Source organism: Xenopus tropicalis, chromosome 2 (assembly GCF_000004195.4).
Source record: "Xenopus tropicalis strain Nigerian chromosome 2, UCB_Xtro_10.0, whole genome shotgun sequence".
Taxonomy (NCBI): domain Eukaryota; kingdom Metazoa; phylum Chordata; class Amphibia; order Anura; family Pipidae; genus Xenopus; species Xenopus tropicalis.
In genome coordinates, this window is record NC_030678.2 from 81033228 (window position 1) to 81060951 (window position 27724).

The following is a 27724-nucleotide window of genomic DNA, read 5'->3' on the forward strand; positions in this document are numbered from 1 at the left end:
AGCTGTGCTTTGACTGACGCAGGGGTACATTTCACATCTTACAGAACGGTTTCTCGGCTTCTAGTGTTGTCTTTTCTGAGGCTTGCTGCATCCCATTCCTTTTTTAATCCAATGCTCCCTTCCCCAGGCATATGCATTAAAGGAATTCTTATCAAATGCGCTGATAATCTTTTGAACCTTGCCCAGTTCTCCCATCCCTTTCCATTGCAGGCAAGCAGTGAGTTGTCAATTCGAGTACAAAGTGACGTAGAATAAATCTCTAGCAGCCACATACCAGCATGTTACACAAAACGTTGTTTTTCATACCCCATCCCTCTGCCTGTCTTACAGTGAGTGTCCCTGGTGATAATTAATTGAAATTGGCAAACCCACTTTCAGAAACTGAAAATGCCTACTGTGGAAAAGAATTAAATAAAATTAAATTGCCTGCGAATTGTAACCAACAGTATTTTATTGCAATAATGAAGGATACTATAATACTAGGATAAATGTTCCGATTTGGGGACAGATGTCCATTAACATAGGGTGTGAATGCGTGTCAGTACGTTTGTGCGTTGTAACTAAGTTGTTACAGCAAATATCGATCACAAGAGAGCAGCACTAGAACACCTTCGCTTGTACTTCCTGGTTTAAGTTCCAGACATGACGGACTATTCACCTTAAGAGCTGGGTGCGGGGCTTTGAACCAATCAAATGCCGATCGCTCTCAAAGGGTGTGTAACTGACAGCTGCATTATCCAACCAGATAAGTAAGGTTATTCTGTTTATGAATGCGGACGGTGAGTGATGTAGAGAGAAGAAGCAGGTGAGGAAGAGGCTCTTACGTTCTTTGTGAATGTATATGGTTTGGGGGGATTGAGCCTTAAGTAAAACGTTACAAGCAAAAAACTTTGTATCTCTAATGGAACTAATGGTAATCCCTTCAAAACTATTCGTATGTATCTTTTTGTAGATGTGTATGTGGCAAGAAGCCGACTTGCTTATACATGATCAAAGCAGGGAAGTAACTGCGGCGGAAGCGGATGACTGTTGGTTGTGTAGGGGGCGCTCTGGAACATTGACTGGTAAGCAGTTTCAGTACATTAAGAAAAATGGCTTTCCCTAAAGTTTGGGGGGGGTCGAAAATTGTTTTGATGTGGGGACAAGTAGTTACATCACTGGATGGAAGGTTATGTATATTGTCCTTACCATAAAGAGGTTTTGATCTTGAGATAGCACAAAGTCTCTGCATGTTAAGTAATCTCTGAATGGTTAAGTGTACCAGGCACATCAAAACGGGGTGGGGTGGAGGGCGCTGATTCCATGTATTATACACATAATTGCCGCTGCTTTTATTCTGGCATGTGTTCTACTTTATATGGAATTGGCACTGTATATGTTCTGCAATGTGTCCTGGGGGTATTATGTATGGAATTGGCACTGTGAGTATTCTGATGTGTGTTCTGGGGTTATTAAATATAGAATTTGCACTGCATTTATTCTGCCTTGTGTTCTGGGCATTAAACAGGGAGTTGGCACTAATTTTATTCTGCCTTGTGTACTGGAGGTATTATATACGGCAGGGATCCCCAACCTTTTATACCCGTGAGCCACATTTAAATGGAAAATGTGTTGGGGAGCAACACAAGAATGGAAAAGTTCCTGGGGGTGCCAATAAGAGCTATAATTAGCTACCTAATAGTCCCTATGTGGACAGGCAGCCTACAGAAGGCTCTGTTTGGCATTATACTTGGTTTTTATGCAATCAAAATTTGCCTCCTTACAAGAAATTCAAAAAATAGCACCTACTTTGAGGCCACTGGGAGCAACATCCTAGAGGTTGATGAGCAACATGTTGCTCACCAGCCACTGGTTGGGGAACAGTGATATACAGAATTAGCACTTTAAGTATTCTGCCATGTGTTCTGGGGGTATAAAACATAGAACTGGCAATTTATTTCTCGTGTTCTATTGGCATTATGCCTTGAAATGGTATTGTGTTTTTCTGCTATGTGCTCTGGCCATAATAGTTAATATATGGTCATAAAAATGTATTTTTCCTGAAGTTTAAGGGACTTTAAAATGATTTTGCTTTGAGGCCCAGTATCTTCTTATGCCACTGGGTAATAAACAAGGAAATGGGCAGTGTATTTATTCTGTCATATCCTCTAAGGGCATTATCCATTATTCTATTAATTCTGCAGTGTGTTCAGGCAACATTATACATGGCAAAAGGTGAATACAACTGACACTGGCACTGCAATTATGCAGTATTCTTAGCACTGGGCCTGAGTATTCTGGGGCATTATGCATCAAAGTGACACTGTATTTATTTTACGTTGGTATATTTGTATGCAATTTAACAGTGAAACCCAGGCCTGAACTGGGATTCAAAATATGCCCTGGCATTTCAAGTACACAGAGACCCAAACAGTCCCTTACCACCTCACTAAATAGTGACTGCCATTGGCATCTTGCAGCAGCCTCTCTTGTCAGAATCCATAGATTCTCAGTCTGGTGAAACCGATAGTAGAGGATAGCTATTAGCGTCACTAAAAAAAAAATCACCTTTTGCCTATTATTATGTCTGTTGAACCTGTCACAGTAATTTATAATTTTTCACAAAAGCTGATTAGGCACATATATATGCATACAGCATTCTGTAACTGTTTGATTGTTCAGTGACAGCATGCAAGTGGGCTTGGTTTAAATTGGCTGTACGCACGAACGGCATGTCACATATTAATCTTTCATCTGTATTTTACAGTGTGGGTGTAGCCTAGCAAAAAGTGGGAGTGACCTAAAAATTCGCCCTGATGTGCTGTGCATGCCACTTATAACACTTGGGGGCTGATTTACTAACCCACGAATCCGACCCGAATTGGAAAAGTTCCGACTTGAAAACGAACATTTTGCGACTTTTTTGTATTTGTTGCGATTTTTTCGGCTTCTTTACGAATTTTTCGTTACCAATACGATTTTTGCGTAAAAACGCAAGTTTTTCGTAGCCATTACGAAAGTTGCGTAAAAAGTTGCGCTTTTTTCGTAGCGTTAAAACTTACGCGAAAAGTTGCGCCTTTTTCGTAGCGTTAAAACTTTAAAAGGTGCAAAGTTGCGCGTAAAAGCGCAACTTTTTGCGCAAGTTTTAACGCTACGAAAAATCGCCAGATTTTACGCAACTTTCGTAATGGCTACGAAAAACTCGCGTTTTTACGCAAAAATCGTATTGGTAACAAAAAATTCGTAAAGAAGCCGAAAAAATCGCAAAAAATACGAAAAAATCGCAAAATACCGATCATTACGAAAAAAACGCAATCGGATTCATTTCGACCCGTTCGTGGGTAAGTAAATCAGCCCCTTGGCCATCCTCAGCCAAGAACATATGCTGCCAATGAAGTTTACTGTCTGTTCGTATTGTTGTGTAATATATATGGACAGTTGGCCAAACTATAATTATGACTTTAGCTGTCCTTTTATCCATGCCACATTTTTATTATTTTTCTGAATGCTTTCTAAAGACGTATCTTTTGGTTAGCTCTCTGCTTTCGCAGACGACAAACTGCTCCAAAAAGGCTTTCCTCTGGCAACAGTAGGTGTTGCCGGGGGAAAGCACTTTTTATCGCTTCTTTTTTCGAAGTCGTTTAAAGTTGCCTGCTGGAGGAAACCTTGTGCAACTTTTGATTACCGAAGTGAAGCAAAGGGCTTTCCACCGGCGACTCCTATTGTTGCCAGTGGAAAGCCTTTTAGGAGTGGTTTGTCGCCCGCGATAGCAGAAATCTTTTGTGGGCGACTGAACTGCTCCATGGGTTCTTACCCTTAAGTTAACATCTGCCTTTAGACTACAATTCATTACCGATTCTTTACCCTTGTGAGTAAATGGTCTGAGTCTCTATCTGCACCACTATTGCTATCCACTTGCACTATTCCTTATTACAAGCATGTCTTCAATCTACAAATATGCAATATGTTTGATTCCAGGTGACTCCATCAAAGAAGCACTTTGATATTTTTTTTTATGTCAAGTGCTCTGAAATATTACTCCATTATCTAAAAATTAATTAAGGCTTTGTTTGCCTGTGGTTATCCCTTGGAACTCAAATCTGCTGTGACCACCATTAAATTATGCCATGCACTGCAATCTAATTTCTGTTCTAGCTGTTCATAAACCACATACTTAACTTCTTCAGCCTTCCCTGTGCATACACACACACGCAAAGCAAAAATTTAAGAAATAGGTCTTTATCATAAGAATGCAGATCCTTTCATTAACAGGCTTTAAAGTTACTCTGACATGAGAAAACTCCTTTTTAAAATATGACTCTACATAAAAAGTTACCTATAGGTTATATTGATATTTTTTTGCAGATCAGTCTGCTTTGGTAAGTTATTGTTACTTTATAAAATTCTTAAACCTGACTGTCCCTTTTGAACCTGTCAGTTATAGCTTATAATGCTAACAGACTACTGCCGCACAAATATGGCAGCCCCCTCAGAGGAACATGGGGGCTCAGAAAAGTAATGTTACAGCGTTGAACAAATACTTTTATGGCAAAATTATAAATAGCAGGTTTAATATCTGGTGTCAGTATCTCTTTAAGTTCAGTACTGCTAAGACCTTTGCATTTTGGGTGTTGTAATATCATCTGTTAATGCCAATTCAGTACAAATATAATGTCTGGAACATGCGTTTATGCTTTTTTCTTTGTAATTATGCATTCATATCTATATATTTTATGGTATGAATGTGTTTTTTTTGTGTAATTTACTGTAATATGTGTTGTTTCCACATCAAAATGTTTTGTGAATTATTATTACCTTTTATAGATGTTAACACATTTAATTAATAGCACATAAGGTAAACTCTACTTTAGATCTGTATTTGTCAGTAAAATTTATTGGTTCATTCCTTTTTAAGATGTACAGCAACAAATTAAATTTAATCTAATATGCAAAGTATTTTTCATTATCCACACTGTTTTTTTGTAAGGTTTATAAAGATTAAATAACATTTACTGTATATTATTGCCACCCTATACATTTGTTAATTTGCTTTCTGTGATTTATGATTTGGCCCTTTAAGGTAAGAGGCTGAATTGCCATTCTAGTTATAAAGCAGTAAAATTTAGCATGTCAAGACCGAAACATATTTTGATACATATGTCTTTCTTTTTGGAAAAATCTATAATACTTTTTATAATATATATTTTTTTTTTTTTTAAAGAATGTACTACTGAAAACATGAAGATAAGAAAAACAATTGAAATATTAAACTGGCACAGCAGGAAATAAGCTTCACTTTAAAGCTTGAGGTCACTATAAAATAGATACAAAGAGGAGAATATGGAAGTTCAGCAGTTACAGGACGTGATCCTCACAACACCAGCTCCTGACAATAACCATGTTTTTTACAAGGTAAGTATATGACATGGTCTATACTATAGTCATTTGAATTTTGGTCCATTTTAATATCTGTCTGCATCCAAACTTTGTAGGAGTCATTGTAGCCTTGGGTCCCATCAAAATATGAATTTTGTACCTCAAGGGACATATCTCTTGCATATATGGGCTACCATATTTTGAGTAGTTATTCAGTTTTCCAGTTTCCAGTACATAAAAAAGAATGACTTTGTTTAGTTCTTGTTAATGTAGCAAATTGTAACACGTTAACATTTCCAAAAGAATTAAACTGTAAAAAATATACAAAAAAATAGAAAATAATAAACAATTGAACTATGTTTGAAAAGTATTTTGTTTCTTAATGCTTATTACAAGTAGCTGAACTGCAGATCTTTTACTGACTTCCTAGCTTGAAGCCCTGCCCCTTTTTGCTTTCTGAGCACTCCTTCTATGATGACTTCATGCCTACTGCGCATGCCTAGATTTAATTGGAGCAGAGGCAGTGAGTATGCCCAGTAGGCACCTCTTTGATGCCTCTTTTTATAGTTGGAGAGAAAAACAGTGCTCAGTAAGCAAAAGGGGGCAGAACTTTATGTTAGACAAGGAAATCAAAGAGCTGCAGTTCAGCTGCTTGTAATAGGGAAACAAAATAAATCTGCATGCAGGGAGAAGAGTATGCTATTCTGGGGGCTGTTGAGAATAATAGGGGATTTTAAAATAAAAGGCTTATTTATCTATTAAGTTAAGTTGTGTTGCTCTTACATATGTTTTTGGACACAGCAGGTTTGTCAGTGGGCATATTGGTGACAAATGTAAATGCTAGTATTGAGTTAAGCGAGCTATTATATTATTTTTGGGCAAAACTACCTCATATATTTCATGCAGAGACTTGTAATGATTAGGACCTATTTATAAATATTACCAATGTATACCACTTTATCTATTTATACAAATTTAAAGGGCTCATTTGTTGCCTAGACACAATTCCTCCACATTTCGTGTGTTTGGCAGTACTGTATTCATGAGAATTAGGCTGGGGGCAGTGTTGTTCTAAACCAGTGCTGTCCAACTGGCGGCCCGCGGGCCGCATGCGGCCCGCGACCCCCCTCTGTGTGGCCCCCCACCTGTCTGGCTGCTTTGATGGTTTACCTTTGAGTAAGCATTAAATGGTATCAGTACTGAGATTAACTGGCCCCCTGCATGGTTCTCACCTCAGATTCAGGCTGTAATCCCTCTGTATTGTTTAAATATGTAATCCCCTGTGTTGTTCACACCTTTTAATCTCTGCATTGTTCACCCCCTGCAGTGTTCACACCTCAGGCTCATACTGTAATCACTCCCATTGTTCACTTCTTCACACCTCAGACATACGTACTGTAGGCAGAGTATGGCACATACAGCCAGCATAGGGCAGGTAGAGTATGGCACATACAGCCAGCATAGGGCAGGTAGAGTATGGCACATACAGCCAGCATAGGGCAGGTAGAGTATGGCACATACAGCCAGCATAGGGCAGGTAGAGTATGGCACACACAGGCAGCATAGGTCAGGGAGGGTATGGCACACACAGGAAGGGTAGGGCAGGCAGAGTATGGCACACAGGCAGGGTAGGGCAGGCAAAGTATGGCACACAGAGGCAGCATAGGGAAGGCAGAGTATGGCACACACAGGCATGGTAGGACAGGCAGAGTATGGCACACACAGACAGCATAGGACAGGCAGAGTGCTGCCTGTGTGTGCCATACTCTGCCTGCCCTATGCTGCTTGTGGAAGGTGAACCTGGCAGGGGTTTGTTGTGGGAGTTTGTTAGCAGTTGGAAATAGCCATTAAATGGTCCCAAAGGTGTGTAATTATGTGCTGGGGGTTGCTCTGCTATCCACAGGGGAGGAAGAGGCATATGGAATTTAAGGGTATATCTTAATATGACATAATTCTTTCACATATGAATGATGGTTGATATCCCCACAGTAAGGACTAAGCATTTGGGATTTTGCTGTGCTACCACCATTGTGAAAAAATAGGTGTGGTTTGAAGTGGGTGTGGTTTCAAAAAGGGGAGTGGTAAAAACTGGCTTCCATTAGCGGCCCTCCACCATGTATGCTAGAGAAATTCAGGCCCTCGGCACCGTAGAAGTTGGACAGCACTGTTCTAAACTATGTCCAACAAACCGTGTTTTTGAAGAGCAGGCACTCGCTGAGCAAATCTTCAGGCAGAATTCTTGATTACAAAGTAACTTTATTGGAGTACCAACTTACGGGTTTCGTGTTCACAGGCACTTAATCTTAGGCCTATGATTTGCTCAGTGAGTGCCTGCTCTTCAAGGAAACATTGGGGGCAGTGTAGTGTCCACTTTGATGCGCAAGGTACAAATAAAAGCTGCACGAAACTGTGCCCTTTAGGACCCATTCACAGAGCAGTTATGTCTGTAGGATTTAAAGTAAAGTCTTTAAAGTCTATTTCACTGGTGGGTGCCAAAATTGCACCCCCAGTGAAATACATTGCTAAGTTTTTCCTTGGGTCGGTGCTTCTGTTAGGAGAAAACTGCACTATGGAAAAACTGGCCCATGAAAAAACTACTTTTCTCTTTTCTACTCTTTTTGTTCCATGGTTTTCCTTGAAGCATTCATCTTCTGGCCCTATCTGTCTATTCCTTCTCTTTCAACTTTTACATCAAACTAGATCTATATCTTTGCTGGGGTTCTTACACTCTGTACTATATTATCCACTTTTTTATATCACTGCATTAATTGCATACTACATTACTTCAATACCCTCCTTTTTCCAAGTTTGGTTGGTTTTCTGAAATTAAAATAGTCTGTAAAGTCTATTTGACTTGGGGGGAAATGCCAAAATGCTGGGCACCCTCCTGTGAAAAGGATCACTTTGTTTTTTTCTTAGGCCAGAACTCCTGTTAAGAGAAAACTGCACCAAAAAAATAACATTTGCAGTAGAGTACATCTCGTTGGGTGTACTCTACTGCGCATGCACAAACAGGGATTTTTGCAAGGTATGCCAGTGCAGTTTTCTCCTAACAGGAGCATTGGCCTGGGTAAAAAAGCTTTATTTTTTATTTATTTTGACCTAATTTTAGCAAAGCTTTGCAGTTTGATAGAGAAGAAAGGCATACTGTATTGCAGGGGTCCCCAACCTTTTTTTACATTCAAATGTAAAAAGTTGGGGAGCAACACAAGCATGAAAAAAGTTTCTGGGGGTGCCAAATAAAGGCTGTGATTGGCTATTTGGTAGCCCCATATGGACTGGCAGCCTACAGGAGGCTCTGTCAGTACACATGGTCTTTTATGCATCTAATACTTGTCTTAAAGTCAGAAATTCCAAAATGGCACCTGCTTTGTGGCCACTGGTAGCAACATCCAAGGTATTCATGAGCAACATGCCGCTCACGAGCCACTGATTGTGGATCACTGCTGTATTGTAATTTGCAATTCATTACAATGTATACATTCCAAAAATATTTTTTTGGTTTAATTCACCATTATGGGCTTTTACCACACTAAATTGAGGCTTTATGTTAATTTTGCAGTTGCTAAATTGTCAGCATGATCCTGCTCACTGATCATGGCCAGGAAGCCATAAGCAGGATGTGATGCTAGGGCTATGAATACACTGTGACTTTTGATCTTATAAAGCTGTAATTGGGCAGGAGCCAGTATGTGTCCCCAATATTACTGATTTTATTAGACTCATTAGAGTTAAGATGGCCATATATGCATCAATATATAATTTTTGGACCATGTGTAGGCTCCAGATGATTGTCCCGATAAGTTTCGTACCATGGTGATCGCCCATTTAGTTGATCGGACAGGTTATAAAATTTTGGTCAGATAACGATAAAATCTGTAAATGTATTGTGTCTGACCTACAATGCATTTCCAGGAAGTCACTTTTGTATGATTGGTGTCTGCCAACTATTTCATTTTCAGAATATTCTCCGATTGGAATTGTAGGATAAAACCCTGAAAATAACAAGTCTGAATGTTAGTTTCAGATCGTTGCATTTAAACACACAATCGATATCAGAACATTCACCGGAAGAAGACTAAAATCTGAACATGTATAGACAATTATTTCACGTTTAGAACATCCTCCAATTGGATCGGCCCCTTAAGTTTGTAGCTAATTTGCAACCATACACACAAATGTGAGCCAGTCACTCTGTTGATTGCTGTGATGAGTGTTTGCCCTGTTACATTGGCGTCTGGCTGGAAAAACTGTGAGCTTCACACAGACATTACTTTCCTTTTTCCAGTGTTGCAGGCGGAGCAAGACAAGTAATGACCACGTGATCAGAAATTATGTAGAGGGGCCTTGTTAGATAATAATCCACTCTTTCTCCAAAAAATACAGATGATTCCAGTGTGAACAAATACATTCACCAAGTTAGAAGTAGAGCCCAGATGCACAAAACCGAGCATTCAGCATAGGAAAAGTAGAATTTATGTGAAGTCTTTATGGATAGCACAAACTGGACAAGCTCCAAAGAATAATTTATTAAATAAATGTATGCTCACATAGTAGCCTTGTTCATTAAGTTCCCTATGTGGCATAGTACATAGGGTGTTTGTTCATTTCCATGTCTCTTTGTGACCGGTATTTCCATTTTGCTGAGGTTTCTCTGAGGCTCTTTTGAGGATCATAAAAAAGGCATGTACCATGAGCTAATGCTGTATCTGTTCACTCATGTTTAACATGCTTAAAAAATATACACATGTTTTTGACAGGAGCTAAAAACAAAAGTATTTAATTGAAAAAATATCAGCATAAGCTCGGTTAAGATTGTTTCAAGGTCTACTTCACTAGCAGGCTGCAAGCAGCACCTTTATTCTGCATACTAATTTTTCCTTTTAGCCTGACACAGCCTTTTCATTATCAAGTAATTTACAGACAAGGAGAGAACAGCTGTAGAGGAAATCTAATAAATGATTTTGTTCCCATATTTACATGGGATTAAGGATGTAATTTTGTATTCTTTATTAAATGGCAGTTCATTACTACTGCATCCATGCATGGGGCAAAATGTTTACCTTCCTTGTAATTTTGTAATCAGATATTAGTCTGGTTGGTTGAAAAATCTAGCTCAACCATCAGCTCTGCTTAGCCTGCCATGTGATGCATTTTTTGACCTAAGGCTGGACATTTAGATCAACCCCATTAGTTTCACTATTAGGTGACCGGATTATGTGAATATTTGTTTAGAAACTGGTCAGACAAGTTGAATTACTATTCATAGATATAGCTATCTTTTGATGGTTATTGTACATGTAGGTAAATGCAGCAAGCATACAGACTCTGCCCACTTAAGAAAGAATATTATACATTTCTAATGCTAACTAGGCTGGACAGGTAAGAATTTAATTTATAATTACAGAAATAATAGCTCAAATGAATATTCTTTCACAAAAATAGCCAACAGGTTCATTACACAGACACACCCAACTAATTGGCTATTTTATGTCGGCAGAAAGACAAGAACATCAGCTTTCCCTAGATCACTTGTTTCTAGGGCTAGTGTTCGTTGGGTGACGTGTCACTCCCGAAGCTAGGCCCAGAGGGATTTTGGTGTGGTTTTCTTATGCCGATGCACATTATTTTCCATCTTCTTTTGATGTAGTTAAGTGTAAGTTAATATTGACTCATTCTTATAATATCTTGTGGCAAAAGAAAGTATTTTTTCAAAAAGTGGTAATGATGGGATTTTGTAGTGAGACATCATTTTTTAAATACTTCATTCTAAATTGGTGTATAGTAAACAAAAGCTTAAAATAACACAACATTAAAGTGTCTGAAGGAACTGTGATCTGTGTATGTGGAAGTGTGTATTATGACACACCAGTCTGGTTACATACCTTGCTTTTAAATGCATCGTACAGTCATAAAAGATCTATTTCTGAACACAATTACTGGATCAGGGTTGTCATAAATTACCCATTATAATAGTTGCAGCGTCATTCTGACAAATAAAACTAAGAATTAGTTGAAATAATTTTAAGGCTGTCTTACAATTTGATCTTCCATGTGGTTTATAGAGCAGTATGTCACATCTGGTGAACCATAGGTATGGGACATTTTAAAAACCTAGCTTTTGTAAGCTGATTAATTGCAGGAAAAAAAATCACATTTCTTATTAAAGGACGAGTAAAACAATAAAATAAAAATATTTTTTAATTAATCTGTCTAGTGGCTTCAAATAAAAAATATCTTGACAGCAACAGTCTTTTTCATATAAATGTTTTTTTTTTTTCCATTCCGTAGATAAATGACTTTTAACCCCCATGTATCTAAACTGAAACAAGAATATTGCAGCTGCCTGGTGACTTTAAAGGTTATTGATAAAAACTACTCCTAGGGTTGCCTCCTGGCAAGTATTTTACCAGGGCTGATATTATAAATTTACTGGCACTTACTCTTGTTCCACCCCGATTGGCCCAATTCCTGCTCATACTTACCTTTTTCCTGCAAGTTAACAAAAATCCACCTATCTACATCATTGCCCAAACCATCTAAGTCCTCGACCCACCCGTCGATGTCTCTGTCCTGGCCTACATTATCATCCTGTCCCCAGCATAGCTGATTGGTATTCTCCTACACTAAAGCTGTCAACCCTTATTAGTATATAGTGAAAAGTATATGGATAAGATTTTAGACAAAAGTAAATGGACGCTGTCTAAAAGCTTTGGGTTTTTATTGTTGTTTTATGGTTTTAAGGCAAACAAACCTAACATCACCATGTGCATTGTGAAATGACTTTTGGAGTGGTGTTATAGCTACCAGTGAAAATGTGGAGTTGTAAATAGCATTTCAGTCTGATGGAAAGGTCTTAGTTTGGCAAATGCCAGGAGAACTCTACCCATCTGAATGCATAATGCTGACTGTAAAGTTTTTGGTGGAGGAGAAATCATGGTTTGGGCTTGGGCTTGGGCTTCTGGTTACTTTAAAAGCAAGTCTTAAGGCTAAAGCACTCATTGACATTCTTGACAATTTGGTGCTTCCTACTTTGTAGTAACAGTTTGGAAAAGGCTTTTTTCCTGTTTCAGCACAATAATGCCCTGTGTACAATGCAAGGTCCTTACAGAAAGGGTTTGAAGAGATGGGAGCAGGATTACCTGACTAGCCTGTTTAGAACTCTTACAAATGGCTGAGTAAATGCAAATCTCTTACAGTGTTCCACAATCTAGAGGAATGCCTTACCAGAATTGTAAAGGCTGTAATCAGATGACCAGCTGCATATTGTTACACGTGGTTTAGGAATGAGATTTTTTCATTGTTTATTTTGTTTAAAGCTTCACTGTAGCAGTGTTAATAAATTCCAGTGAACAATTGATGTGGTTTGAATCGTTTTCATTTGAGCCTATTCAGTACAGTACAATACATACAGACTTGATGGACTTGCATTTTTTTATTGAATGCCTAACAATTAAAAGTAAGTATACACCTAAATACTCCCTTGCTAATAATGCATGTTTGCTATTATGAAGCACTTTCCAGATATAAACATGCAATGAAGTAGCATATTCTGGGTATATCAGGGCATAGAGAATGTGAATGTCATTCTGGTATTCACAGGGCCACACTTTTATTAACCATTTATGATTTATTTGCAGGAAAACCTCATTGGAACCCTGCTTGCCATATTTGGACATTTTGTTATCAGTATTGCATTGAACCTACAGGTAAGAAAAAGCTAAATAGAAACTTACCTTCTAAACACATAAATGTCATTCAGTAGTTGTAATTTAAGAACTGATGTGGGCCAGACTTTTTCTTTCTTTTCACAGCATGGCTGGAAACAAAATATAAAATATCCTAAAGTTTAGTAAAAATATTGTGAAACAACTACTCCTTGGATGTCAGCATGCTTAGGCTTGACATAGTCACCAAGAAGGGATGTTTTCCAGTACTGATAAATTACAGCCTTTCATTGATAAAGTTATTTTGGGTTTTGGTGCTACTAACTGTTATTGCAATGCAGAAATATAGTCATATTCGACTGGCTGGTTTGAAAGATCCTCGTTCCTACTTCAAGACAAAAACGTGGTGGTTTGGTCTTCTTTTGATGATACTTGGAGAGATTATGGTGTTTTCATCCTATGCCTTTGCGCCCCTTTCTCTTATCGTGCCACTCAGTGCAGTCTCTCTCATAGGTAAGTTTAAAAAAGCATCAAAGTTTCAAGTTTAAAAAAAATATATATATTTATTTATTTACTCTGTTGTTACCTTGACAAAAGGTCTCAAGAAGACAGAAACCTTGGTATAACTAAAAACTTAAATGCTTTTTTCACCAAACTTTTAAGTCCTGTGAGTGTCCTGCTTTATGTGGCATTCTATATTATTCTTTTACTATGAGTGCAGCTATTTTGTGTATTATATATTAGAAAAGAGAAGACCAGCACTCTATATTCCGTGAATAGTCATTATATTTTCATTTCACCATTGTGCTGCAAATGTGAATAATTACTATTCACGAAATATGGAGTGCTGGTTGTATAATGTTGGTTGTCTTGTATAATTAATAATTGATCGAGCACCCAAAATTGTAGAGTAGTCTGAGTTGACTTCACCTTGAAAATATAGATATATTAATATAGGTATTGAGAGAGACACGTTTCCTTAGTTTCAATAAAGGAAATTCTGGGAAGTATAGTCTAGCCTGTATCTGGGTGCACTGTTGATGCTAGAGTGGTTTTCCAAAGATAGTCATTTGTTTCTTCTCTACCCATAACCCCTCCTACCTGAGCTTGTCTAAAGGAATTGCAGTCAAAAGCAATACTGTTTATATCATTATGAAAGCTTAAGAAGTAGGTTGCATTATTATCTTATACCGTTATTAGAAAGGGTAAACATGCATAATGTAGGGTTGCTTATAAAATCGACATGCTGCAAAGTTAGCCAGCAGATAAATTTAGATGTGTGCTGCAGACTGCACTGGTTACTGCACAGCTATGCAGTAATTACTGAATATATAATATATGATTTACAGCAGACTCCAAAACTAGGTAGTTAGAGGAACGGTAACACCAAAAAGTGAAAGTGGTTTAAAGTAAACGTTCTGTAGAATACAGTGGTGTTTTACAGAGCTTATCTGTTATCACTATTGATAAGGAATAAATTATGTGTATGCAGATTGACCCACAGGCCTGTACTAATACATATATGATTTCCCTATTCACTCAGGAAGGTAAAATGAAAACCTTATCTAGTTATGTCAAATGCTTGTATGCTAAGGGCCATAGGTTGCTGAAGCATACTTTTTTATTAAAATCCAAATAAAATGTCCTAGGGGCTTATCTATCAAAGGTCAATATGTTTGATCTTAAGGATAAAGAGTATTTTCTCTCAAATTTACTGTGTTTGGTATTTATCAATGTTTTTCTGAATATCGCCACTAGCATTTTAACATTATTTTGGATAGCATGGATGAAAACATTTGTCAAATATGTTAAAATGCATTTATAAAAATTACTGTTTACAAATATTAGAAGAGTGATGTATTTTATTTTCCCCTGCAGCTAGCTCACTTATAGGTATTATATTTATTAAAGAGAAATGGAAACCGAAGGAATTCTTTAGTGAGTATTTCATGCATGCTGTGTCATTTCTGTTAAGTCTTTATCTTCGTTTAAAATTTATTGATTTACCAGCAACTAAGGGTAGAACTACACAGGTCATTTTTATCAGACTTTGTGCCTCTGACTTTATTTGACCCAAAGGACCTGGTTATGCAACAGCACAAGTTTTTGTGGGATGATACAAAATCCTCCATGCTATAATATAAAATCTAATCTGAAGTCAGATTATATCTCGTTTTCATGCTTCTACATCCAGGTGAATTGGGAAACAGAAACCTATCAAACTTTTGTCCCATTGGGTGAAAAGGCAAAATTCAGTTTTCCCTTTCTTTCTTGTCATGGCAGATCTTTAGGGCTATTACACGTGGGGAATTGGTGGGCCATGGTTAAATCTCTGGTACTGCGGGCAACAATTCTCCTCAGAATGTTTTTCCTCCAGCGATTCACTTTATTGACGATTGGAAAGCATTCAGTGGAGATTTGTCGCCCATGGTAGCCCAGATTTAATTTGGGGCAACAAATCTCCTTTATAGGTATGTGCAACTACATTTGACTTGTAGTATGCAGTCAGTCTGGCCTCATCTGCTGTGTAGTTCTACCTTAGGAAAAGGAGAGGGTTTCAAATAGTTGTTCAGTGACATAGCTGCCCATAATGCCAGTTCAATGCATTGTCACATAGTGAGCAAGTTTTTGTATGTGATGATGTAATGAGCATTTTGTGTTTACATTCTGTATAATAAATGAAAGCATTTCTGTACATACGATTGGAGATTTGAGCTTTAAGCTTTGAACCCATGCTAGTGCTATTAAAACAGAAACTAAACACCAACAGCTAATGTTCTTGGATAACTTTGCTTATACCTGAACAGTGTCACAATCAGTTGATCATCTGAGACACAAATACAATTTCTCTGGGTGGGTGGTACTATATGCAACTTAAGTATACTATTACAGGTATCGGACCCCTTATCCTGAAACACATTATCCAGAAAGTTCCGAATTACAGAATAGCCATCTCCCATAGACTCCATTTTAATAAAATAATTCACATTTTTAAAAATGGTTTCCTCTTTTTCTCTGTTATAATAAAACAGTACCTTGTACTTGATCCCAACAAAGATATAATTAATCTTTATTGGAGCCAAAACAATTCTAGTTGGTTTAATTACTGTTTGTTTAAATATTTTTTTTTTAGCAAACGTAAGGTAGGAGATCTGAATTACGGAAAGACCCCTTATCTGGAAAACCCCAGGTCCCAAGCATTCTGGATAATGCATCCCGTACCTGTACTTTGTAAAACATTTCACACCTACTTATATTATGGGGTTGGATCTGTTACTTGATTTCAAATCAAATGATTGTCTCACAATCATGTTATATAACACTACTTTAGCTGCATGTAACTAACGGGATCTCTTCTGATGCAAATGTGTGTATCTTCTCTCTGTCCTCCCAAAGGACGTTATATTTTGTCCTTTGTAGGTTGTGGTTTAACTATCATTGGTATCTACTTGTTGGTCACATTTGGGCCCAACAGTCACGAGAAGATGACTGGAGACGTTATCGTCAGGCATTTAGTTAGCTGGCCTTATTTAGTCTATACGGTAAGTAGCGTACTTCATTCTGCCCAAAAGCAGAAATTTATCAGATATTTATGTTAAAGGACATGTCAACCCCATAAATTATTTTTTGCTTAATAAAAGAAAACAATTCTAAGCAAAAAAAGTAATTTGGAAATTTGCTATTAAAAGCAGCATTTGCTGAACTTCCAGTTGTTACTTTTTAAACAATGTTGCAAATGCCAGGCTCCTCCAGCAAGACAGGTGTGTAAATTCTGCTGGCTTGTGTAACATTGTTTTAAACTAAGAGAGAATAGAAAAGGACAGGCAGACACTGCTTTTAATAGCAATATGCAAATAACTCGAAAAACACACAAATATGTAAGGAATGTATATTGTAAAGTTGCTAAGAATTACGTTGTCTTTTATTAGGCAAAAAATTATTTTTGGGGTTGACATGTCCTTTAAAATACAGGCAACTAGATCATTTTTTACTATTTTCCAACATGCTTTGTGGACAAAGGGGTTGCATTTGAGAACCATCAGTGAGGGGTAATTGCATTCATTTGCATTTCACCCAGTGCTTTGGTTGAGAGCAGGGATACACCACCAAGCCTTCGGCTGTGATAAGGTTACAGTAGACCTTTGACTGCAGTAGTGCCAAGTGTACATTGTTCCAAAGAATTAAGCTATTAGGGCACAAGTGGTAATCACGTTATACGTATATAATAAAAAAAAAAAGTCCTTTGCAACCTTTGAAACCCAAATTCATTTTGTACCTATGGCATCCAATAGGATATTTATTTTAATTGTTCTTCATACCACTGTCCTAAAAAAAAATCACTAAGTGGTTGCTATGAGTTACTCCCCAGGTGCAAATTTTCCTATAGACATCAAAGTGTTTAAAGGGGCAGAATAACCTTGTTTCAACATTAATGCAATGATTAGGACTTTTGCTGAAAATACTTATTTTTTTCTATTTTTTTTTAATCACAAAAAAATCTAGTTTTAGTTAATTCCTGAATTGAACAGGGCAAAAAGGGAACTGAAGCATCTCTTTGTTTGGTCCTTGCAAGGTATATAATTAGATTACCAGTTCACAGATAAGCAGACAGGGGGATTATTTCTGCTCTGGTCATTTTATTATATCTGAAGGAAAAAATACACACCTTTATAAATTACAGACCTTGGGAAATGTAAACAATTTTTACAAGTATTTCACCACAGCCCCATTATTTTAATGGATTACAATTATGCTCTATAGTGGTGTTAATTAATGGTGTACATTTCTGGAGTAATTCAAAATATACATCTTCATAATAGTATTATTTATCAATTATATCATTTATAGTACATTTTGCTTCAAATGCATTATGTCTTTTTATCTTTCATTTTATAAACCATCTATTGCTTTGAAATCCTGGTACATATAAGGTCCTTCTAATCTAATATTAATATTTTGTTTAATTATAATTTCTTTCTAGCTGGTGGAAATTTTAGCTTTCTGTAGCTTATTGTACTTCTACAAACAAAAGAATGCCAATTACATGATTGTTATCTTGCTGCTGGTAGCGCTCTTAGGTGGGTAACATTTTCTTTGCTAGTATGCTTTATATTTATGTAATTTCTAAGAATATTTCAATTTGTCATGATAACAATATTTCAAATTACTTACAAAAATGGCAACTTGTCAGGTATTGCTATGTCTGTCTTTATAACAGACTTTTGCTGTTTCATTTTGTTTAGAGAGGTGCTAAAAATTAGCTTGTATCAATGCCAGGCCAAGAGGTACTTGCACCCAAGAGACTACCTCTTGTCCCAGTGCCCGCCTACATGCCTTCACTACTGCAATGTTAGCTATGAAAACGTTCCTGCTCAAACCCCAACCCCTTGCTGTAGACCACTTGTCCATTTCGTCTGAAAGTAGTTCACTTACTCTGAACGGTCCACTTGCAAGCCAGGGTACACAGGACTTCTGCATTCTAGGCAGCTGCCTACTGTTCTTACCCCTTTTGTCCTTGCTCTTTTATATATGGCCTTTGTAAGCTATATATTCACTGATGTGGGAGGTGTAAACATCAATGGCAAAAAGAACACTATACATGCCAGAACTGACAAGACATTACTATAATACTGTGGTTCTCAACCTTCTTAATGCCACGACTCTTTAATACAGTTCCTCATGTTGTGGTGACCCTCAAACATAAAATTATTTCTTAAACCATTGGAAATATGTGTTTTCTGATGGTCTTAGGCGACCCCTGTGAAAGGGTCATTCGACTTCCAAAGGGGTCCCGACCCACAGCTTGAGAACCACTACTATAATAGAAGATTTACTGGTGTGCCATTTTCTAGGACAGAAATATTGTGACTGTTGATTTTGCTAAAAGAAAATATTTTCTTGCTAATATAATAGGAGATGTCTGCTATAAACATGAGTGCTTAAAGTGATACTGACACTAAAAAAAACTACTCTTCAAAATATTAATGTATATTAAGGGGGCCATTTACTAACCATCGGATTTTTTATTTTTTTTTCTCAATACGGATTTTTAGTGCTAAAAGACACTGAAAAAAGTTATGATTTTTTGGAGGTTTACTATGGGGCACATTTATCAAAATACGAGTTTGAATCTCGAAATGGGAAAAATTCAGATTAGATACGATAATTTCTGATGATCGCAAATATCATGAAAATGCTTACGAAAAGAACGGAATAGTCACGATAATATTGTATTGGCGATCCAAAAGTCACAAAATTTTCACATCGAACTATCATAAACGGCGGGAAAACCTTTCTGACTTTGATCCTTCTTGCATGATTTTGGAAGCCTGCGAAAATACGGAAGGTACGAAAAAGTCGGATTCGGACCGATCGTACTTTAATAAATCTGCCCCTATGTGTCTAAATGGCTAAAAATTTTAAACCGTTGATTCCCCATCTAAATCTTGCCAAGTTCTTGTAGAAGTCAATGTCAGACTTTAGAGTTTTAGAGAGTTTTTTGACACTGGTTTTTGTGCATCAATTCTAAAAAGTTGCAGTTTCGGAGCAACAACTTGAAAAAATTCAACTTTTTTCGCACTGATTTTTTTTTTTTAAGTAAATGTTGAACATCCTAGAAAATGAAATGTTGAAAATGACATTATAGAGCTTTAGTAAATGTGCCCCTAAAAGTTACCTATGGCCATGTTGATCGTTCTTCGCTGAAAGGTCTTCTTTTGTAAGTAATTGTTAGTGGAATTTTCTAAACCTGCCTGTTTTGCCAACCTGTCAGTTATAGCTTCTAATGCTAACGGACTACTGCTGCACAAATATGGCAGCCCCCTTATAAAGGAACATGGGGGATCAGATAGTTAATATAAAAGAATTGGGCAAATAGTTCTAAGGCAAAATTATAAATAGTATGCAAAGGCAATTTTATGATGTAAAATAAGATTTAATTTCTTGGGTCAATATCTCTTTAAAATCAACACTAATCTAGTTTAGCCTATGGAGCATACCCCTTTCTTCCACTAAGGCCCAACACAGAAACACTTAAGAATATTTTCAGTGTTGTTCTGTATCTTTCTGTCAATCCATTTAATCATTTCAGGGTCATCTAAGTGTCAATGACTATATAATAATCTTGTCCCACCATCATGCATCAAAGTATCCACAAGAAAAAACTGGTGTCTATTGTTCCTTCATTTAAAGTTCTTAAATGACATCCAGTATGCTGTGCCTGAAAACCCGCTACCCTTCATTGTGACAGAATCTCTGTTAAGGTTTTAATTTTTTTTAAGAAGAAAGTTGAGGTGTGCTTTATTTATCACAAATCTTTTTATCTCTCAGTTAAAAAAAACCAAACAAACATTTAGAGACATTTATATGTGCTTAGGAGAATTTAAGTTAAAATGTGAATATTTTTATTTGCAGGCTCAACTACAGTGGTGTCTGTAAAGGCAGTAGCTGGTATGATCATTGTTTCAATACAAGGCTCCATGCAGTTAGGATACCCCATCTTCTATGTCATGTTTGTGTGTATGGTGGCTACAGCGATTGCACAAGCATCGTAAGTTTATTCTGATTGTGACGCGAATAGCATAATTTAAAATGAGTAGTCTGCTGAAAAGACCTTTATTCATCTTAACCCCTCCATTTTCTTAGCTGTAGCCTGAGGGCTTTTCAGTGGACTGCTGTTTTGTTTTGTAGAAGTAGAATGTAAGCTAAAAGTATGTTGCTCACAATCCCTGTTTATTGAAGTAATGCTGGAAAGGGCGATATAGGGACTATATAACCAAATGCCCAGTTCCTGATGAAAAGCAAGGCCAAACCATGATGCTGCCACCACAGTACTTTATTGTTGTTATATAGATAGTGTTAGAATTGTTCCACGCAGGGACTGAGCATCTTGTTAAAATAGAAGGGAGAATTATTGCAGGAGAACCTATAACAGTATACCAAAGAACTGAAACTTGTGAGAAAGCTCATCTTTTAGCCTAAAAATAATACCACATGGCCAAAGTTATGTGGTGTGTATCAGACCATTCAGTCATTTTCTTTGGCTGTTTGCTGGTTTGAATAATATTCTATACAGGAAGGTTTTGATCTCAGACAAATGTAAACCATTGCATTTTCCTTTAAAACTCCTGTTGCAGATATCTGAGCCAAGCATCTCAGCTTTATGACTCTGCTTTGATTTCAAGTGTCAACTACATTGTGTCCACAAGTATAGCTATTTGTGCAGGTAAGCTAACATGAGCAGCAAAACAGATAAGGCTGTATTTAACTTTAGTTGGTTTTACATGTTGTTTTAAAACTTTATTTCTTACAGGTATACCAAAATAAAATAAAATAAATTACAACTACAGTTGAAAAAGTAACGGTGTAAAGTATTGCACACAGTCCTTTTTCCTTCATAACATTTTACCAAATGAATCAATAAAGATTTTAAATTGATCTGCATGGGCAGACTTGTCAGGGGGTATTGGGACATGTGATCGTACTTTGAAATGCACTGTTTTAGAGTTCATACATATACATTGATTTTTCAAGTGATCTTTGGTCTATGTGGGACTACCTACTAAGCATTTACACTACAGATATAGGCCTAAAAAGAAAACCAGGATGAATGATAATAACCTTGTTTGTGTGTTTTCCAGTCATAACCTGCCCTTGAACTGCATAGGCCTGTACTTACATAAAATTATTTTATCAGAAACGAGAGTAGTTTTATATGCCATAAATTGGTAACAAATTTTGTATCCCCTGTGTAGTGTTCTAATTTTCAAATTTTCATGTTCCCGGCTTCCTATAATAGGAAGGGAAATGAAATATGTCACCACTGCAACAGGTGACCTTCAACGGTATGTAAACCTAATATTTGAACATGTTTCCCGTGTCATGCAAGGCTTGGGTGGCTGCAATAGTAACAGGTCACTTTTGCGGGTGATCTCTAAGCTATTTAGAAATCCAATCACTTGTGAATCCTTAAGACCCTCAATTTCACTACCCTGCTTGTAGCTTGCTCAATTAGTCTTTGTAAGCTGCTTGACTGGATTACCAAGTAGGATGACAAAGCATTCCCAAGTGGCAAATATTGCGCGGAATTAGTTCCTTTTAACCATTTCACTGCTAGCTGAATTCACGCTTTATATGTGTTTTATGAGTATTATGAGTGTTTTGTTCCACTTATACAGACTTATTGGCTTTTTTTGCAAGGAGGGGGTTGGCTTTTATTTTATCTTAGAAAACTATATATTGCTCTATTTTCTAAATCTGCCTGAAGTTTTGTATAATTCCACACAAAATAAAAAAAAGAAAGAAATTTACTTCTTTTTAATAATATACAGAAATTAAAAAATATATTTAATGTTTAAAAATAAAATTGATTTGGAAATCCCTATGGGGGCCATTTACTAATGGTCAGATTTGGGGGTTTTTTTCCCAATTTTGGATTTTTTTTTAGTTTTTTTTTTAAGTGTAATTCACCAGCTAAAGCTTGTCGAGATCATGTAGAAGTCAGTAGCAGATGTCCACCATTCCCTTTCCTGGAAGTTTATTGTTCAAGCTTTAGAGGATTTTACTTTTTTATGCTGGTTTTTATACATCAATTCAAGATTTTCAAAAGTTTTCAAAAGTATTCTGCGACTTTTTCACACACATGCTTTTTTATTTCAGAATTTATTTTTTTTATAAATGTCAGACATTCGTGGAAATGAATTTATTTAAATTTTATAAAATAAAAAAATTAGAAAAATGTGAGTTTAAGTAAATCTGCCCCCACATGTCTACAGCACTCTAATACCAAATATCTATAAATTTATGGAGATCTAAAACTCACAGCAGTACAATACTACATCACTGCACCAGAATTAAAAGGCATATAAACTGATTCTAAAAATTCCTACACTTTAAAGCTAACAACTTTTTCATATAACCTTATTACATGTTTGTTACCATTTTCAAGAAAAAAACTATCATTGCCTAACATAAGTGAATTTAAGGCTGTGCTACTTTTCTTTCATTTTGTAGAAAGCTCCTGTGAAGCTTCGAGGCTGGGTACTTCTCTACTCTTCTGTATATAGAGAAGAAAGCACCAAAACACAGCATTAACTGTTTCGGACTTTTATTGCTAACTAACTAACACATATTTTGGGCCCCTTTTGAGCCCTTTTTCAAGTGAAAAATTACTCAAAAGGGCCTAAGAGTCTGAACACTCCTTGAATGATTCTCTACTCTTCTCCTAAGACAGTAAATCAGAAGCCCCTGTGTCTGTTTGTCAGATGTTGTTCAGTGTCTGCATTCCCTTAGATTTGCCAAGTGTCATTCATGTTTATTACCTGACAAGGATAGTAGATAGGTGCCCAGGGCTCATACCTTCACTGGAGCTGTATAGAAAATTGAAGTAAGAAGCATAACCTGAAGTTTATATAGGCCAGATAATAGGCCACATTTTTTTCTTGACAGTGGTACAAATGTTTAAATAAGACTAGATAGAATTTATTTTTTCACAGAAAGTTATATATATAATATATATGCCTTTCTACTCCAAACTTCAAAGCTTTGATTTTGCAACATCCTATCTACCTTATGTACAAAGAGTAAACATCAAAAACATAAATAGTAGGGGTCTTAACAGGTCAGAACAGTTTGATGCAAATATAAATTTTTACAAACTACAAATCACTGCTAAAATTAGGAATTTTGTTTGTCACCTTGGATAGTGTTTAACTGCCCAGTGTGACAAACAAAATTGCTTTTAGGACAAAAATATTATACAGTAAAAATTAAACGCACATATAATGCGTGTATAAGGGCTATGGCACATGAGGGGTTTTGTCACCCACGCTTATTCTTCTCCAGCCAGGTTACAAAATGGCTGAAGTTCCCTTACCACTGGCATTAAAGGAACAGTAACACTAAAAAATCAAAGAGCTTTAAAGTAATAAAAATATAATGCACTGTTGCCCTGCACTGGTAAAACTGGTGTGTTTGCTACAGTAACAATACTATAATTAATATAATAAGCTGCTGTGTAGCCACGGGGGCAGCCATTCAAGCTGGAAAAAAGGAGAAAAGGCACAGGTTACATAACAGATAACAGATAAGTTCTGTAGAATACAATAGTGTTTTATCTGTTATCTGCTATGTGCCTGTGCCTTTTCTCCTTTGAATGGCTGCCTCCATGGCTACATAGCAGCTTATTTATATAAATTATAGTAGACTTTCTGAAGTAAACACACAACTTTTACATTATATTTTAGTTACTTTTATACACTTTCATTTTTTTGGTGTTACTGTTCCTTTAATGTCAGTGGAAAGGATACTTAATCCATGCCAGAGAAGATGAAGTGTGGCAATAAGTGTTAGTATGCAAACCAAAACAAAAATTGGCGTACGTGTTTGTGTCAAAAGGGTGTGTGGGCAGTTAGGCAGGAGGTCTGCTGGATCTGAATGAATCAAGATGATGTGAGTGTGGCATTAAAGGGGTCAGGAAGTGAAGATGACAACAGATGTGGTTTTGGTCCTAATAATTATTTATTGTATGTAACAATATACCTTAATTTTGTCCTGTGCAGGTGCAATATTTTACGTGGACTTCTATGGTGAAGATGTGCTTCACTTGTGTATGTTTTCTTTGGGGTATGTAAACATTTCCTTTCCTTTGAACAATTTGCTTTACTTTTTTCAATTTATTTTTTACATATTTAAAGGGGGACTCTAGCTTCCGAACCAAAATTTGTTAAAGAGCCCCACTCAACACAGAAACCCCCCTAATATACCTATAATTGTAATTTGTTACTTCAAAAAGTATGAATAAATACCATTATTAACAGTTCTTTTCTTTGTGTATCTTTTGAAATTCTGGCAGGGAAGCAGGGTATTACAAATAGTAACAACTTCTCCACACAACACAGAAACCCCCCTAATATATCTATAATTGTAATTTGTTACTTCAAAAAGTATGAATAAATACCATTTATAACAGTTCTTCTCTTTGTGCATCATTTGAAATCCTGGCAGGGGAGCAGGGACTTAAACATTAATGTTACAAATTGTAACAACTTCTCCACCGTTTACAGACAGCAAGCAGGAACTACATAATCCACAATGCATTGCACTGTGATGTTTCTTTTCTTATTGACATCACATGTGCAGGGATTTGTGGGATTTGGAGAATACAAGCTGAGGACAGTCGACTTTGAGTCACAAAGTAGTCAGATTAGCAGGAGAACGGGACTAGATTTAGTAGATAACTGTTCCAAACCATATTATTACATTAATACTCGTGAAAAAAATTGCATGTGCATTGCAAATGTTTTCTTTTCAAAAAGGTTAAGTTGTGTTTGGGTGGAGTTCCCCTTTAATGATTAATTTGTGAGTTCATCAGCCTAACCTGTTTTTTTCAAGTTCAACTAATGAGTCACTCTCACGTGTTTCCACGTCTAACTGGGAGATTCCAACATAACTCAATAATCTGAAATACACTACTGAAAAACAGCACTTGAATAGGAAAATAATTCTGGATTGTGGAAGCATATTAACTAATAAATGAATATGATCTTCAGTATGTCAGAGATGTAATAAAATGTATAAACATTGTAGCCTCCAAATGCAATATTTTTTTTGCTTCTGGGGTCCCCATTTGAAAGCTGAAAAGATGTAGAAGACAAGTAATAGGAAAACTGTATAAAATTAATGATAATTGAAAACTTGGTAAGAACTGGCCATTCTATAACACTAAATCAATTGTATATAGCTAACAGTACTCTACTAACTTAGGTGATAGGTGAGACGTCAAAAAAAGTGACATTTTACATTCAGGTAGAATTATTGAAAGATATCAGGAAAAGCAACCTGTGCAAAATTATTAACAAATAAAATATATATATATATATAATATATGATGTCAGCATAGTATTATTATAAAAAGTGGTGTAAATACTGTGCAAAAATACATTACAGTCATTGATAAACATGTATAAATAAAAACATATTAAGTGCATAATAGGAGTCAAAGGTTTAGGGTACCGCTGCAGCTGATGTATAAATTTGTACTGTTGTTGTATTTCAACATATGCACTATATATATATATATATATATATATATATATAATGTAGAAAGTTATATGTAATATTGGCTTGAGAAAGGTTCCGATAGGGACCTACATGAATACCTTTGTTTGATTTTCACTAATTCCAGGGGTTGCTGGTCTTCTTTTTAAAAAGTATGCATACATATGTAAATAAGTTTTTACTTTCCTGTATGTTTGTCCATTATAGGGTCACAGATTTAACTAAAACTGCATTCTATTTCCACTAACAAACTGCTATTCTTCTGATTGGTCAGTTGTCTGCCTCTTCCAGAACATATACCCAAAGAAGGTTTCAAAATTGCAATTATAGTCATAAACTGGGAAGAAATCAGTGATGAAAAACTTGTGAGTAACGATCAGCCCTTTTAATTATACTTTTTTTTTTTTTTTTCGCTGTATAGAATCCTTCTTGCCTTCCTCGGGGCCTTCCTTATTACAAGAACTAAGAAGAAAAAGAAAACATTTGAACCCTACGTCACAATGAGTTCATTGTCAGGTACAGTAAATTTTAAAACTAAAATATTATAAAGTTTAAAGGTTGCATTATCTGATGCTCTTTGTCTATCTTACATTAGGACTACAATCAATGCATGACAATGGCAATGCTATTCAGCCTGATTTTGGTTCATTTTCCTATGGAACCCTGCAGAACAATGACAGCTTTTCAGAAATCTACACACCAGCTACCTTACCAGTTGTTACTGAAGAAGCATCTCCTGCAACGCAGGATCACAATAAGACTGAATAGAAGCACATGCATCTGCCAGTAATGAACTGGATGTGAGATGTTCCTTAAATACAGTTGTTCTCCATGTCCCTAAAACAGAGTTACAACTTCTATTTTGAATCTTTACTGTTTGAAAATAATTTTACACTGTTGTGGAAACAATGAGGACAGGAGCAAGAAGAATTACAGTTCAGTCCCAAGTCACTCTTTCCTATGTGTCTGTTAAAGACTCTTAAAATATGAGCCGGCTCTAATACAAGATACATAAAAGTTTCTAGGGTTGGCTTCTTGCAGGGTCACAATTTGCACTAGACTTGGGAAAGATACATTTATAGGCAATGACTGCTGCTTCCTTCACATGAGATGGTTTTAAAAGCACATACCAATAAAAAGGTCCTATACAACAGCTCCTACAGGATCCTTTGAAGAAACGTGGATGGACTAGAGTTAGTACTAATTTATTTTCATAGTCTTAAAAAGTATATAGCCTTTAGAACTCAAACCTGCCCCTGTCTTTACCAGCATTGTATATTTGGTGAAAACCTGCAGAAAAAAAGTGAAGAATTAACTGGATAGAAAATTCTGACTGTGCTGGTGTGGGGTATTCACCAAAGGTACTGTTGACCCAGAGGACAGCTTTAAGAACCTGCAAGTCTTCAGTCTCTAAATCCCTTAACTCGGTTACCAAAGAGTTAAATATTGTGTTGCTGTGTGACATGTTGCTGGCTATTACCATTTCGGTTTTCAAGACTGTAAAGCATTTTGGTAATGCTATGTAAGAATTGAATGTTAACTTAAATGGGCGGAAAAAGGGATATCTGACATTGTGCCTAAATAATTTCAGACTGTTCTTGAATTTGAAAATACAGATCTTTTGTGTTTTTATTACTAATTATTTG

General features: G+C 36.4%; 1 protein-coding gene across 5 annotated transcripts; it reads left to right on the forward strand.

Annotated features, from left to right (window-relative positions):
• Window positions 1-690: 690 nt before the first annotated feature.
• On the forward strand, window positions 691-27717 carry nipal3 (NIPA-like domain containing 3). 5 transcript variants are annotated; one of them, XM_031895991.1, is made up of 13 exons: window positions 691-713; window positions 953-1064; window positions 5201-5391; window positions 12996-13064; window positions 13364-13535; window positions 14901-14960; window positions 16419-16564; window positions 18004-18100; window positions 20436-20571; window positions 21158-21246; window positions 24581-24644; window positions 26500-26594; window positions 26674-27717. In XM_031895991.1, the coding sequence occupies exons 3-13, from the start codon at window positions 5320-5322 to the stop codon at window positions 26844-26846; spliced, it is 1173 nt and encodes a 390-aa protein (XP_031751851.1). In that variant the 5' UTR covers window positions 691-713; window positions 953-1064; window positions 5201-5319; the 3' UTR covers window positions 26847-27717.
• The last annotated feature ends 7 nt before the right edge of the window (window positions 27718-27724 follow it).